This window comes from Gopherus evgoodei, chromosome 4 (assembly GCF_007399415.2).
Source record: "Gopherus evgoodei ecotype Sinaloan lineage chromosome 4, rGopEvg1_v1.p, whole genome shotgun sequence".
Lineage (NCBI taxonomy): Eukaryota > Metazoa > Chordata > Testudines > Testudinidae > Gopherus > Gopherus evgoodei.
The window spans coordinates 153,710,349-153,726,640 of NC_044325.1; the positions used below are offsets into that span (position 1 = coordinate 153,710,349).

Here is a 16,292-nt window from a genome sequence, read left to right on the forward strand (position 1 = left end):
GCCATTTGGCTCAATCAACCTCAGGTGAAATTGTAGTTGCTGCTCTACACCAGCCATACAAAAGAAGACAACAGAACCATTGAGACTGCTGAGGAGATAAGCCAGCATCCAACTCAGCTGGATCTCTAATTACTGTGCTGCTTCCTAATCGGGATCATTTGCTTCTCTTTGACACCAGCAGTCCTGGCTGCATGGCCACAGCCCATTCAGTACATCATTGGGGTCAGATGGGGAACGGGGGCAGCAGGGACTGAGGATGGGTCCTGTCCCAGTGAGGGACCAGTTCTGCCCCTGGGCTGGTTCTGCTCTGTAGCCTGTTGAGTTACCTTCCCTTTATTATATTCAGAAGTAACACAAGGAACGTACAGGCCTGTATCCTGTAAGATATTAGCTTCAGCAAGTTAGCATAAGACTTGAGGCCTACGAACTTTGAACAGATAAACGGAAACCCCAAGTATTGGGGAACTGAAAATAGAGTGTTTAAGGGGAATTTCTGACCACAGAAACATGAGTCCAACCACAAGAATGTTATTGCAATGAATTGAGCTACATAACAGGTACATGAGGTGCATCCACAGATACCTAACCACAAGAGGGCCATAACAGCACCCCAGTTTTAGTAGGTGAGGAACCACAAATAAGAAAAAGAGGAGAAACCCCTACTGGATATGTATCAAACAAAGTGGTGTCAGCGTATCCTATCATGTTGGAGTGTCCTTCTCCTATAGGATAGTATATCAATGATCTCACCTTATTATCATATACATCAGTTCATTGCCGTGGCCCTTTTGTGGTTAGATAGCTGTGGATGCACCCCATGTACGTGTTACGTAGGTCAATTCGTTGCCATGACACTCTTGTGGTTGGACTGATGTTCCTGTGGTCAGAACTTCCCCGTTGTGATGAGATGGGGGGTTTTCTTGGTTTTTTCCATGTTTTCTAGTGGATTGCATGCAGAGAGAGTGGGACTCAGTGTCCCTGGGTGTTACTGGTTTAACGAGGTGAGGGGAGAGGGAGTTTGTTGTTACAAAGGACTGAAGAGGGAACTTGGGAACCCAGCTGATGGCCTGGAGGATGGATTCCCCAGCGACTGGGGACCTGGTGACCTAGCGCAGGAGTCACAGCCGGTTCTGGCCAGGGGGAGGACAATGGGCTGTGAAGAGAGGATCCCAGTGGCCTAACCAACCGGTTCCAGCCAGAGGGGGCCAGAGGAGGGCTGAGAGGAGAGGAGGCCCAAGCCACCCTGTTTACCACCTTATTTATGTGGAGAGAAGACAATGGGCAGAGGAGGGGCTTGGGGCCGGCGATATCAGATGCCCAGCTGGGAAGCAGAGGGACTCTGGACTGGAGAAGGGAAGCAGGCAGAGCCCATCTTGATGCAGGGGGACTGGGATGTGCTGTGTTGAAGGAGGCCAGGCCTGAGGCCCTGAGAGTTTCCTGTGCTGTGTTCAGCTCTCAATAAACCCTCCAGTTTTATGCTGGCTGAGCGTCACTCTGGGCTAGGGAACAGGGTTGCATCAACCCCCTTGGGGGGTAGAGGCCCCGGGGGTCCAGAGCGAGTGGACTCCCAGAGGGGGCCCACGGTGAGAAACAGGCGACCTCAGGCTCAGAGAGGTGCGGCTCCAGTAGGTGGAGGGGTCTGACCCTGAGAAAGAGTGGACCCCTGGGAAGGGCTGTCTCACTGAAAGGGGCACTCCCCACGGACCGCACAGGGCCAAGAGAGGGCACGATCTGTGAGTCCGTGACACCCGTAAACACTCTAGTTTCAGCTCCCCAATACTTGGGGTTTCTGCTGGGCCATTTATCTGTTCAGTGTTTGTAGGCCTCAAGCTTTATGCTAACTGGCTGAAGCTAATGTCTTACAGGATACAGGCCTGCAGGTTCCTTGTGTTACTGCTGAATATAATAAACACAAATTAGTCCTATGGGCTGTAGCTCTCAGCTCCCATCCCCAGTGACCCCAGCTCCGGCCCCTCCCATGCAGACAGCTCTGGGCACCCCTAAGCCCCAGCATCTGTCTGGGGCAGCTTCCCCCTGCCACTGCCTGGTGCCGTGCCTGCTCTGGGGCTGGGCACAGAGATCTCCCCCAGCCTTGCAGCCAGGAATCTCGGGCACAGCCCTGCCCAGGGGTCTGCATCCACTGAGTCCTTCCACTCCAGCATCCCCTCTGAGGCTAATGAGGGCCCAGGCACATCTCCCTGGATGTGGGAGGGCAACTTGGCATGTCTCTGTGGCGACAGTTAAACTTACACAGCGGAGGCACCCAGGGGAGCTGCGGGGGGATTTGAGAGGGGCTGGGAAATTCAAGGGTTGAGGCAGTTCAACGATGCGGTTGCAGGGGCGCAGGGGTGGTTCGGGCCATCAGGCACAAACAGGCTGCGTTAGTGAGCAGGGACATTCCTGTCTCCCCTGGGGCTGCTGTGTGGGACAGACGTTTTCCATCTCTGCTGAGATGAGGACGGGGCCCTTCCCTGGCCAGGATGCGCTCCTTGGGGCTTCAGCAGGGCTCAGCTCCAGGCCACAGCTCAGGCCTTTCCCAGACCCCCGGCAGCTGCCGCTGCCCTCTGCACCCGGTCCCATCAGCCCAGCTGGGAACCTCTGTGTCAGGCTGGGGGACTCTCACAATGGGGCTGTTTGCGCTGCAGCCTGAGTCCCTGCTGAGTCGCTGCCCCAAGGGAGCTGCTGCCCCGTCCCCCTATGGCCAAGCAATTCTGGGCTATCTGAACCCAAGAGAGGGTGTCAAATTTCCCCCAGAACAAAAGGGCATCCCAGCAAATAACCGATTCAAGGGGCGAAAAGAAGAGAAAATGGGGATGGGGTGAGGATTGAAGGTTCAAAATAAGGGCAGCAGATGGGTGCTCTGAGCAGAGGACCCTGACCAGGGCCCATTGCTCTGGGAAAGAGCCCCCTGGGGCACTCTATCCTCAGACATGGGGCGCACGAGGAATGGAAATAGGCCACCTCCTCCTTCTGGCACCATAGATGGCCGTCTTGGCCAGTGCCAGTGGGAGGCTGATGGGGAGGTCTGGCCCTGTTGTGGGGCCACAGGTGGGGTGGGCATATAGAAGAAGGTGAGAGGGGAAAAGCACAGCCAGCTGCTCAGCTGGACAAGCTGGGAGAGGGGCTGTGACCTGGGAAACATGTGCCAGGGGCTCCAGGGTTTGACTCAGAAGTGGACAGGCTGGATGATATTGGACTGACACAGATGGTACATGGGAGGTGGCTTGGGGGTTTGTGTGGCAGTGGCCTGATGGCCAGCTCCAGGGGGCCAGGGGATAGCAGCAGTCGGGGGACATGTGGGGTGGGCAGCTTCATGTGCTGGCTGACTGAAACTGGGTCCACCCAACCCTACTGGCCATGGTCCAGGAGGCCTCTGGCTCTGGGAGCGAGACTTCTCGGATTGAGATATAAGAGCTGCAGGTCATTTTGGAGCCCTTGGAGGTGGTGGACAAAGGGTTCTGGGTGGCAGTGCAAAGGGGCTGAAAGGGGAGTAAGTAGCCACAAAAGGCTGCCCTGGAGGTTGCTGTGATCATGGTGAAGCGAGAGAATGAGGCGGCCGGGATAGGCACATTCCTGCCCCACTAGTGTCCCAGTCTCTTTCTCTCTCTCTGTCACACACACACACACACACACACACACACACTCTCTCTCTCTCTCTCTCTCTCTCTCTCTCCCCTAACTAGGGGAGACCCCCAGAGGAGGAAGGACTGGGGATAAAAGAACAGGGCCCCAATTTTGGGCTGTTTTCACTCCTGGTTTTCACCAGGCAGGCCCAAGTTTGCAGGAACTCTCATTTGAGTTACAGGACTCTGAATCAAGCTTTGGCAGCCCCGACTGCAGCATTGCCCACCTTGAAGGTCCAAGAATCAGGAAGCTGACTTAATAAAAAATGCTAGATTCTGTCCATTTCAGAACCTTTATGGAGCCACAAGCTTTCATCTGCAGCTTTGAGGTGGAGATTTGTTTGTTTGTTTCTCCACGATGGAACTGGGATTTTAATGTAATGGTGTGATCCTAGGAACTGGGGATTTAAGGTAAATGTGAAATGTCTCAGGAGTTGGCAACACTTCCAGACCAGCAGCCCTGCAGCTTTCCATTGGCCTACTGGTCATGGTGACATGGGTGCGTCATCCTGCATCCTTCCCGGTTGACTGGTACTATGGCTACTGCCAGTTTGCCATGTAGAGGCTGTTTTGGAGGAGGCAATACTCAGAGCGGCCCGCTGGGTGACGTTTGTCATCAGTTATTGCTCCAGTTGCTAGAGGGAGCCCTGTGCAGCACTGTCACCCACAGGCAGGAGTATTGTCCCAGCTCCACCTAGGTCTGTGGTGAGTCCTGTCCCTTGTTCATTTCCCCTTCCCTTTCTCTGTTCTGTCTGTCCCTGTTGTGGCCTGTTTTATCCCCTCCTTCCCACTCTTTTGGGAAGATCGGGTCTCCCCTCAATCCTGCTTTCCCTCCACCTCTCATTGTTCACCCTCCTGGAGGGAGTTCTCTTCCTCTGTGTAGGGACACATTTCCCTTCCTTCCTGGCCCATGTTTATATCTTCCTGTCCCTGCTGTTCCCATCCTCCTCTTGGTTAGTTTGCTCCTCACCTTTCACTGGGTGTGGAGGGAGAAAAGGAGGGACCCCACTACCTTTGGATCAAACCCCCTTCTGCTAAGATCTTTAAGGGGGAGGGCAAGGGCTTTGCTGCCGATGCCTCTTCTTCTAGGGAGCCAAGGCAAAGGCAATGCAAGGAAGGCTCCGCCTCCTATCTCTGTCACCCCCACTAGGCTTCCACTAGTACCAGGATCCCAATTCCAAGCATGCCCAGGGGGTTCCAGTATCATCATCATTGTCTCTGCATCCACCCCATCCCACCTCTCATTTAACTGACAGAGGCCAGGGCCCCTTCCCCAGCCTGGCCAACAGGCACAGAGTCCGGTGTCCTCTTGCCCCAGCTGTGAGTGTTGGGGAGGGTTGTGGGGTCCTTGGCCGTTGTGGTAGCCTCCTCAATATTCATTTGAGCAGCAGGAAGCAGCCTGCCTCCCTTGCTGTTTCACAGAGCTCTGTTATCTGCACAGTTCACCGATTTCCCCGACAGATACAGAAAGAAGAAAAAGCAGTTAAAGCCTTTGAAATGGAAAATATAAAAGAAGGCTTTCCTTGTAACAAAATCCCTTTGGCTGGATAGAGTTTTTAAAGGAACAACTCCCACATTGCCTGACCGTTGTTTAGATTTGTTTGCAGTGCTAGTGTTGCCGTGTTGGTCCCAGGATATTAGAGACACAAGGGTGAGATCATACCTTTTATTGGACAAACTTCTATTGGTGAGAGAGACCAGCTTTCGAGCTCCACAGAGCTCTAGGCCAGCTGTTTCGTTTCTTCCATCACCATGGCATCTGTGAGCCACAGCTGTTCTTGGCCTTAGGTACAGTCTATATTTCTCCAGATCCTTGCTGGTTTCTTTGACCTTTCTATTGGTGACGCCTTTAACATGGAGTTGTATGGGGGTAGCGAGCATGGCTTGACTGATAGTCTTGGACTTGTTCTGCTGCACGAGGACTCAGGACTGTACAGTTGCAAGCCCAGAGGGTCGGGTCTCAGCACATTTCTGAACAGTTCCAGAGATGATGACACTCAAGCAAGTGTCATAAAATGTCTCTGTCACCGCTAGTTCTCCTTTGGGCATGACCTCAGTTGGTGCAGTATTACATTTATTTAACTGTCTTGAGTAATTCTGTATTGTCTGCAGATTTTGCCACCTCACTGTCTACCCCTTTTTGCAGAACATTTATGAATGTGTTGAACAGCCCTGATCCCAGTATTTTTCCTCTTTCTTTCATAACCTACCTTTATTCTTCCTCTTTCTTTATCTTCTCTTTCTCAGACTAACAAAAGTTTCTTTATTTTTTACTCTTTCCTTTAATAAACCTTTGAAATAAACTCATCTCCATACTTTGATTTCTTTAAAATCCTCTTTTTTTTAAATTTCTCTCTATTCTTTATTTTGAAATAACCATTATTTTTTTCTCTAAATGATTTTTAAAAACCCTCTTTGCGCCTCTCTCTGCCATGCGTTCAGTGACACAGACTCTCTTGCTGCTTTATTTTTCAAACTTTATGTCAAAATAACCCTCATTTTTTTAATGTTAAAATGTTCTTTGCTCCTCTCTGCCACGTGCTCACTGAAACAAGCTCTCTTGCTTTTCTCAATTCTATTCATCTCAAAATAACACTTTATTTTCTCTTTTAATATTTTTCTCAAAACCCAGCTAAACATGTAAAAACACATGCACACAAGCACCTCAAGAATGCCCCACAACAACAAAAGAAATTCAAAATGGCTGATGGCCCCAAACGTGTACGTGATCAGAAATGGGACTGGAGGGTGGGACATAAACCATAAAAGGGTGATGGAAACCTGTCAAAATTACATGGTGATGAGTCCTATAGGTGGGTTTACTAGTCATGCTATCTGAGTCTGTCTACAGGGAACCAGCCTAGAGCAAGGTGCAGTGAGTTATACTCCTCTGCCAGAGGGAGCAGTCTGCTTTGTCTCTCTCTGGTTTTGATTATGTGTGTTATTGTTCCAAATTTTAAGAAATAGTCATGCTACATTTCAGTCTTTCAGCAAGAGTATTGTATGTTTTTGTAACATGTGTGTGTGTGTGTGCACGCGCGCACACGCGAGCATGAGATGCACATAACATAGGGCATGCTTCAAGAGCTACCTTTTCTCCCTTGCTTGTGAAGAGGTAGACTTTGGGTCAGGCTGGGTGTGAGACTCTGGGGATTGTGTGTGTGTGGTTGATTAATTTCAGCCATTTATATTATTGCTCTGTATAAGAGTTGGCGTCAGGGATCTGGGTGTATTAGCGTATCTTTAAAAAAATTGGCAGAGGTGCCAAGGATGCCGTATGGGCCTCTCTTTCATTAGAGCTCATCTAAATCTAAATAAATCAATGAAACAGTGAGGAAGTTGGGTAGGGGAGCGTGTGTGTGTGCGCGTTTGCTAAAAGTGAGTCTCTCCTCCCTCTCTGTGATTAAAGTGGGTTGATGCATCCACAGACTCTCAGTGACCTGACCTGTCCCAATCAGTTCCCTGATTCTAGGAAATGGGTTGATGTCTGTGGCCACCAGCTCTCATTCCCCCACTCAACTCTGTCCCAGGAGTCTGAGATCATAGGGAGAGGCAGAGAGAACATGGGGCAGGGGGAACCAGAGGGGAAACTCAAGGACACAGATGAGTGAAGAGGAAAGATACAGGAAAGAGGACAAAGGGAGGGGGAGTGCAGCAAGAGAACGAGATAAAAAGAGAGAATGAGTGAAGGACTCCGTTCCACTTTCAGCAAACAGCCAAGACAAGATGCTTAAGACCTTGAAAGATGCTCTGCAGGAGGTTCTGGATGAGCTGGGGAAGGAGGATTTTGAGCGATTCAAGTCCAAACTAAACAGCCTCCCAGAGCTGCCCCCAGGCTATACCAAAATCCCCAAAGGGAAGCTGGAGGAGGCAAACCGCCTTGCTGTGTGTGACCTGATGATGAATTACTACACAACGGGGGGTGGGGCTGTGCTCTTCAGGTGGCCATGAACGTCCTCAGAGGAGTTAACCAAAACGAGCTGGTCACAAAGCTTCAGACACTCATGTATAACTGAGCTGGTGAGAAGATTCCCTCTTGCTTTGGGGGCTCAACATCTTTACCTGTTCCTTGGCTAGTTAATTGTTCCCTGGCAGGGCCCTGCCAGTCTCTCTCTGGAGAGAGGTGGCAGCTGCAGCAGAGCCTGATTTGCAGGGATCTCTGCTCAGAGATTCTCCAGGTCAGAGAGACTACAGAGGCACCTGCAGGTGCTAGGGGACTGCAATATACAGCAGGTCTGTGGGGCAAGTGGGAGAGCAGTGGTCACGTTCATCCCTTGTAGGACTCCATGGGCCCCAGGTTAGAATTAAATGGTTTCCCAGCCACATTTCTGATCACAGCTAATGTTGAAACATAGGAATTGCTAGACTAGATCACACCGGTGATCCATAAACCAGTGACGGGTCAGCACCAGCTGCTTCAGAGAACCCCCTGTGAAGTGATTATGGAATAACCTGCTTATAGGGGAAGCTGGATGGAAACTGGCACTCGCTAGAGGGGTAAGGCCCTGTGTCCCATTCCCTACCATCCTGAGTATGTCATATTCATAAGTATATTTTAATAAAGGACATGTAGTGCAACGTCACACACCCTCTCCCAGCACCTATAGGGGTAAGGGTGGGCTCATTTTGGAAGTGCCTGTAGGGTCTGGGACATGTTGGGGAAGGGAACTCACCTGCTTTATGATTAGCTTTATAGGGAAGCCATCCTCTTCCAATGGAACTGTGACTATTTCAGGGTTAAATGTACCTGCAGCAATGGGAGAGTCACTGCTGGCTGCTTGGAGGGGGTGGGGGAGTCTACTTCTACCAGGAGTGAGGTCATGTCCTTCTGTCCCTGGCAGCATGTGCCGCTCTCCTGTTTCTTTTCTTGTCTGCAAGATCTGAGATGGGTCAGAGAGAGCAGGGGTTGGAATCCAGGTAGCTGTGGTCTCCCTGAGACAGGGAGAAGAAGCCAGGGTATTTCCAACACCAACCCGGGCCAGTGGCTCCAAAGGAGCTCCCACAAGAAGCATCATTATGCAGCTCACTGCGCCCATGGTACTGTTGGTACCAAGTGACAGCAAGGAGAAGGACCCAGATAAAGAGATCTTCACCCCACAACACCCCTCGCCTCTTCATCACAGACCAGTGGGAGGTACACTGAGGGCCAAATGTCACCATAATCAACCCACATATATATGGTATGGACAATCATGGTGTTTCCCATGCAGTGGCCGCCATGGAACCTTTGGGCATTATATTGAGCCTCCTGTGCCAGAACCTCTTCACCACCTAGAGGCCAGCTCAGATCTCCACCATTGTCCCAGTGGTTACAACATCCATAGCTCCAAAAAACCTCATTTCAAATCCATACCTAAGGGTAAAGAGCACAAGAGACTAGACTTCTTAGGCTGGTAGGTCAATACCTCGTCTACTTTACAATTCAGGGTCGCTAATTACAGCACCCTCTCAAAATATGATTATGATAATTATGGGAAGCTATTTGGGTTTATGACCGACCTTCCCAAAGATAAAAGAGCACAATTCAAGGCCTTGCTTACAGAAAGATAACTGGTAGCCCGGACCAGCTTGCAGGCTTCCCTGGATGTCGCTGATATGGCAGCACAGACCTCTGTGCTCTCCCAGCGCTTTAAAAAAAACACCTTGAAAGGGGCATAGCTCCCAATCCTGGGAGCCTGTCAAAACTGGCACTTTACAACGCTGAAACTTGCTGTGCTCAGGGTGTGTGTGATTTTTCACACCCCCAATGAGAACATTTCAGCACAGTAACTTGCTAGTGTAGAAAAGCCCTCAGTTGCAGAAGAGCACACCAAGGGGATCGCTCAACTCTGCGACTCAGCAAAGCCCACAGGATGTGTCTGTGCTAGTGTTTAACAGGCACATGCCCGAGGGTGTATAATATGGGACAGTGGTATCATGCCTTGGCCTTCCTCCTTCCCCACCTACACTGGAAGCAACAAGACTGCTGAGAAGACGGCTACATCACCTGAGGAGACTGGTCCCGGGTTCAATAGGGGAAGCCTGTGTATTAAGAACTGTAAAATCCAGTGGGGTGTGTCAAGGTTTTTTCCCCCACTTTGAACTTTAGGGTACAAAAAGTGGGGACCTGCATGAACACTTTTAAGCTTAATTACTAGCTAAAACCTGGTACGCTGCCACCAGCCAGAATTTAGTGTCTGGCATACTTTCTGTTCCCCCAAAACCTTCCCTGGGGAACCCAGACCCAAACCCCTTGGGTCTTAAAACAAGGAGAAATTAACCATCCCTCTCCTTTTCCTCCCAGACTTTCCTCTCCCTGTGTTGCCTTGAGAGGCTTCACACAAATCCAAACTCCTTGGATCTTAAAACAAAGAGGAATTAACCATCTCCCGTGAGTTCAGACCCAATCCCTTGGATCTTAAAACAAGGAAAAAATCAATCAGGTTCTTAAAAAGAAAGCTTTTACTTAAAGAAAGAAAAGGTAAAAATTATCTCTGTAAAATCAGGATGGAAAATGCTTTACAGAGTATTCAGATTCATATAGACTAGAGGAAGCCCACCCCCCCGCCCCAGCCTTTAATTCAAAGTTACAGCAAACAGAGGTAAAAATCCTTCCAGCAAAAGAAACATTTACAAGTTAAGAAACAAACATAAGACTAATCTGCCTTGCCTGGCTATTACTTACAATTTTGAAACATGAAAGACTGATTCAGAAAGATTGGGAAAGCCTGGGTGTACATCTGGTCCCTCTTAGCCCCAAAAGCGAACAACGAACAAAACAAAAAGCACAAACAAAGACTTCCCTCCACCAAGATTTGAAAGTATCTTGTCTCCCTATTGGTCCTCTGGTCAAGTGTCAGCCAGGTTTACTGAGCTTCTTAACCCTTTACAGGTAAAAGAGACATTAACCCTTAACCAGCTGTTTATGACAGGGTGAGAAAACTGCTTGATCCAAATACTGCCTAGCGTAATAAGGTTTAAGATTTAGACTGTGCACTTACCTTTTATTTTCTTTGGTACCTATCTCTGACCTTTTATGCCTATTATTTAAAATCACTTAAAATCTATCTTAGTTAATAAATCTGTTTTATATTTTCCCTAAGACAGTGGGTTCTGGTTGAAGTCCTTTGAATTCTGCTAGCTGAGGTTCATCCCAGTTCCTTGCAGGTCTCTCTTCTGGGCTCTGAAGAGTTACCAGCTGCCCTCCGCCCAGCAGCCTCTCTCCCTAGACTCTCTCGGAGGGAGCTCAGGGTGTCCTTATGCTCTCAGCAGGCTGCTTTCCAGTCACAAGCTCCCACCCTACGGCCCTGGGTGTTGCACCCTAAGGCTGGCACACTGCGGCTGAGCCCCAGCCCCCCAAGGAACCAGTCCATGCAGTGACAGGCGGACAAGATCCCTAGATCATCAGGTGCTGAGCCAATTAGTTAATGTTTGTGACTCACTCAGCTAATACCATGATCAGCACCAAAGGAATTCCTGCCTGGGAAACAGACTCCTGCTCTGGGTCCAGCCCTCGGAGCTGTGCTGTGGTGACAGGAGACTTCTGCTTCCTCAGGGATGAGCTGCTGTAATTGGCTGCCTGGTGCACGCAAAGGCTCACACTGAATCTTGCTAACGTTTCCTCGGATGAATGGAGAGACTTCGCTGCCCTGGCTGTGATGAGTTCAGTTCTGTCAAACGTGTGCTCATCTTCAGACGGACGATCTCAACTCCACTGCAGGAAAACGGCTACACACTGAATCAATGCCAGCTGAAATTCTCCGGCAGAACATAACAGAGATTTAGGACCCACTGGCTGGACCTGTCCCATGCAGAGTTCCTCAGTGCACTCAGCACTTCTAGCTGCTCACCAGGGCCCAGATCCACAAAAGTATTTAGGCTCCTAATTCCCATTAATTTCAACAAGAGTTTGACATTCAGTACCTCTAGATGTGGGCCCATGTGTCTCCTGCATTACCAGCAGATGGAGAGGGGAAGGAACTGCTCAGCGCACACACATTCTACATCTTCTGGCTTTGTTTGAGAATTATTCGTAACAAAGCAAGTGGACACCAGATTTGTTTAGGACAGGGGGGCTTTTAGAAAGAGAACACTTTACCGAAAATGTCAACCATTGAGGAGAGTGAGAGACATGGATCTTTTTACTGTAATATCTGTTAATTCTTGCAAGGGACTCAGACCCTGCAGAGGTGAGTGTGGGAGAGAAGGATAAAAACCCTTCCAGGAAAAGGCCACAGCCTGATGTACTGAAATAGACCAAAGTGATGGAAATTGCAATGAAGGAGGAGCAAATGGAAACTCCACCCTTCACTCACCTGGTGTCCGTCTCAAGCTTTCCTGCCAGCTCATTCTGATTGATTCCCTTTAGGGCTTGAATGGCCACCTCAACAGCCCCATCCATCGTGTAGTACTGCAGCAGCAGCTCACACACAGTCAGGGAGTCGGCCTCCTCCAGCATCCCATTGGGGATTCTCTTGTACCCCTCTGGTAGCTTCATATGGTTCAATTTAGACTTGAATCTCTGGATATCTGTACTCCCCAGCTCATCCAGAGTCTCCTGCAGGGCGTCTCTCAAGGTCTCAGGCATCTTATCTTGGATGTCTGCTGAAAACAGAGCCTTGTCTGTTACTATATCTCTCCTTTTATGTCTTCTAGTGCCTGCCTTCCCTCCTCCTCAGCCTCTGTGTTTCCATCTTCTCCCAGCTCCTCTTCCTCACCCCGTCTCCCTAGGACACAGAGCTAAGTGGGAGAATGAGAACTGGTGACATGAACTCGACTGATTTCCTGGAGACTGGCCACTGATGGGTGGACAGGGACATACCAGCTCCCACCTTCCTCTTGCCCTACACAGTATTCAATCCTCTACAACGGTGGTTTACAAACTCTTCATAAGGCTCCATGTATAATGTAATTAATGTGGCCACATAAATCACTATTTTAACTAATAAACAACTCTCCAGCTAATGCTTATAGTTGTAAAGAAAATCTTTTAATGGGACCCTCACATAAACAGATGCAGTCTACAGAGAAACTTAAACAATAGCTCAGAGAGGTGTGAAATGCCTCAGATCAACTCAAGGGCACGTTAACACTGAAACCCTATAGTGATAAATGACAAGTAGTTAACACTGTTGACATTTTAATAGTTTCAGCCAGCTACATTACTCTTTCAAGGAGCACTAGGCTGATGGGATAAGTGACATTTCAAACAGGAGAAGCGATACATTTCCCAGCATGACTTTTGCAAATAAATCATCACTGATGCTAAAATTCAAGGAACTTTATGTCTGTGCAATAAAGTTGGGGGGAAAGGGACCCTATGGTCTACTCCCCTTCAAAGACAAAGTTACATTATGACTGCACCTCAAGTTTTTACCAAAAGTATTTGCCAAGTTCCATATTACCCAGCCCATTCACCTTCTGGTCTTTCACCCTAACCAACATTCAGTAAAAAACTCTTCAGTATTCCACTAAAACAAATACTTGATGTGGCCTGTAGAGAAAAGGGCAGTAAACTCACCACTATTTGACTGGTGTGTATTTTAACTCTCTTGTGTTCTCCGATATCCAGAGTCATATCCGAACAGAGAGATAGAGAGGATATGGGAACAGTCTCTCCAAGGGAAACTCTATTGCCACTTAAACAAGTCAGAACCTAGAGAACTACATTGTAGAGGAGAATCCTATAATTGTAGCTTAGCACTGAAGGTGGAGAAGTTTCCTCAAGTCTCATCTAACCTGTCCTCACACCGGTCCAAGGTAGGATGATCCCCTCACAGTTTATTCTCTGGGGTTTAGAGATGGACTGGAGGGTACCTGATGGTGGTTCTCCATTGGGCAGGGCCCTGGGGAACAGACTGCAGGGACAGTCCTGTTCTGGGTCTCCCAGTGGCCATGGACTTGATGGGACCTGACCCCTGTGCTGCAAGCAAGAGGATCCGGGCCTCTGAGAGAACAACTCGGATTAGACATTGGGATCACAAGCTCAATGAATTCCTACTGACCTGCTCGTGCTGGAGTGGAACCAGGAAGTGTCACATCCCCTGGAAGAGAGAAGAGAAGGAATGAGATACTGGATTCATATTGCTCATGGGAGAGCCCACTGGTTATCTGGTATCTGATTGGCTAAAACAGTCATGTCATGTGGCAGTGCAGTGAATTACCATGTACTGACTCTGTATCCCTGTAGCTACTGCCCTGAGCAGTAATTTCCCTGGTTCTCTTCACAGTGAGGCTAAGAGGAGGTCTTATTAATTCATTATTACCCAATGGGAGTTCAGGAGATCAGCACCTACCGGCATCAGACCATTTTACAGCACCCACAAAGCTGAGTTTGTGAATAGGGAGGGAAGGATGGTCTTGGAATGAAGGCACCGGACTCCTGGGTTCTTCTCCTAGCCACGTGAAGGAGTGTGGGCTAGTAGTTAGAGCAGGGGATTGACAGGTTTAGACAACAGCCACGTCCTTTTGATGACCACCTTAGTATGGCTGAGAAGGTTGAAGACCATTGCCATGTGCTAGGACTATAGAGGACCTGGGGTGGGCGTAGTGGCTGAGAGACCTTGAGCCCTATGATTCTTATGGGCTAAGCAGGGAGAAATGAGACAAGAGGAAAGGATGATGCACCTATGGGTGCAACAGGCACCAGCCAATGCCGAGAAATTCAGTTCTGCTCAGTGATAATTCTCAGGAGCACAGGGCACCTGTGCACAGAAATACAGCTCTTCATTCTGGTGAATGCAGAGGTAATGCAGTTAATACTGTCCTGAGCAATAAAGGAAGAGGCCAAGACAACCAAAGTACTGTCTATGAGGGTTAAGGCTCCACCTATAGGCTAGTCTGATGTTCGGTTGGGAGTGAGGCTGTTGGGATGGGTATTATCCCTGGGTCAGAGGCCAGCCAGGGAGCAATTAGTCGGCTGGTGTGTCTGTGCCCCAACCCTCTCCTGGGTGGCATCACAACCTCTCAGCCACATGTTACAGATCTGATCCCCAGTGGAGCTGCTCTGGAGAGGCGGGGGCTGAGTTTGGGAGCAAGAATTTGGGAGCAAGAATTGGAACATTCTCTCCTCTTCGGTTGCTGTGAGAGTCTCCATGGCCATGGTAGGCAGAAGAACCACAGCGCAATGCTGGTGCTTGTGTTTGGGGACTAGAGTGATGTGATCTCAATGGAGATTTCCAGACTTGCTCCTCTGCTCTCTCCCAGCCCAGCCCCAGTTCATATTCTCACTGGGCCGTAGGAGGTGGCTGGAGCCCATGCATCCTGCCTTACTGTGTGCACACTGTTGGCCCTACAACCACAAGCAGGTACTGGGGGGCAGCTCCTTGCATAATCTGCCAGGAATTCTGGCTGAGCCTACCTGGTCTCACAGTGGCCTTCCAGACCAATTCCACGTCATTTTGCTCCATCAGGTAGAGGTTCAGTTTGTTCCCCAAGTCTTCAGTGTAGATTTCCATGTCAGGATCCAGCGGATGATCTCTCATATTGCAGTACTCCAGTTCCTGCAGCAAAAAGAGAAGCCATCTCCTCGAGGTGAGCCCACCTGAGCCGGCAAAGTAGGAGTGAGTGATGCAGTGGATCCTCAATAATCCTCACCACGTTGCAAGACAATCAATCAGTCCCTTCTCCGGGGCTCACTCTGCCCTTAGAATTCATCACTCAGCCTTTCTGGCTCCCTGCAACAGCCCCACTGGACAGCAAGAGGGGGAATCTCTAGGATTCTTGCCCCTCCATCAGATTCAGCTCCCACCTCTGTGCTGATGGTTTTCAAGTCCACCCCTCTACCCGCTTTGCCAGTCCCCTGTCTACTCTGGTATGTGCTGCAGCTGACTCACACTGAGATCTGTACCTAAGCTCCCCTTCCAAACTCTTCCTTGTCTCTGCCATCTCCATTCTCATCACTTGCTCCACTGGCTTCCTGTCATCTAGATTCCAACCTCAGCATCATGTTCAGCTCCTTTCCAACTGCCTTCTCTTTACGCAGTCTCTACGATCTTTCCCTTCTCTCCATCCCAGTGGCTAGAACCCAGCTCAAGGCCTTTGTTGCTTCATCTTAAATGATCACAAGCTCCACTTCTCTGATCTCTCTGTTTGCCAGAAGTTGGGACTGGGTGACGGGATGGATCACTTGATGGTTACCTGTTCTGTTCATTCCCTCTGGGGCACCTGGCACTGGTCACTGTCAGAAGACAGGATACTGGGCTAGATGGACCTTTGGTCTGACCCAGTAAGGCCATTCTTATGTTCTCTCTGTCTCAACCAAATGCTGCTGCAAAATTCCACAGCAGATTATCTTCAACGCCACACTGAATCAGCACTGACTGAGGGGAGAACTCCCCCTACTGGGCTACCCACGCCGCTACCTACAGCGCAGCACAGCTCCCCTTAATACCATGCTTGAGGGCAGCAATGACTAGGGTGAGGAGAGAACATCCTACTAAGTAAAGTAATGCACATTGGAAAAAATAACCCCAACTATACATACAATATGATGGGGGCTAATTTAGCTACAACTAATCAGGAGAAAGATCTTGGAGTCAGTATGGATAGTACTCTGAAGACGTCCACACAGTGTGTAGCGGCAGTCAAAAAAGCAAACGGGATGTTAGGAATCATTTTAAAAGGGATAGAGAATAAGACAGAGAATATCTTATTGCCCTTATATAAATCCATGGTATTCCCATGTCTTGA

At 49.3% G+C, this 16,292-nt stretch overlaps 1 protein-coding gene across 1 annotated transcript in view; it reads right to left on the reverse strand.

Annotated features, from left to right (window-relative positions):
* Positions 1-10,545: 10,545 nt before the first annotated feature.
* Positions 10,546-16,292, reverse strand: part of LOC115651392 — a 92,652-nt gene continuing 86,905 nt past the window's right edge. Inside the window, exons 18-21 of the mRNA XM_030562322.1 lie at positions 14,962-15,103; positions 13,607-13,645; positions 11,918-12,206; positions 10,546-11,316 (exon numbers count right to left, since the gene is read on the reverse strand). Of these exons, the coding sequence (XP_030418182.1) occupies positions 11,214-11,316; positions 11,918-12,206; positions 13,607-13,645; positions 14,962-15,103 (573 nt within the window). The 3' untranslated portion in view covers positions 10,546-11,213. The remainder of the gene's footprint in view (positions 11,317-11,917; positions 12,207-13,606; positions 13,646-14,961; positions 15,104-16,292) is intronic.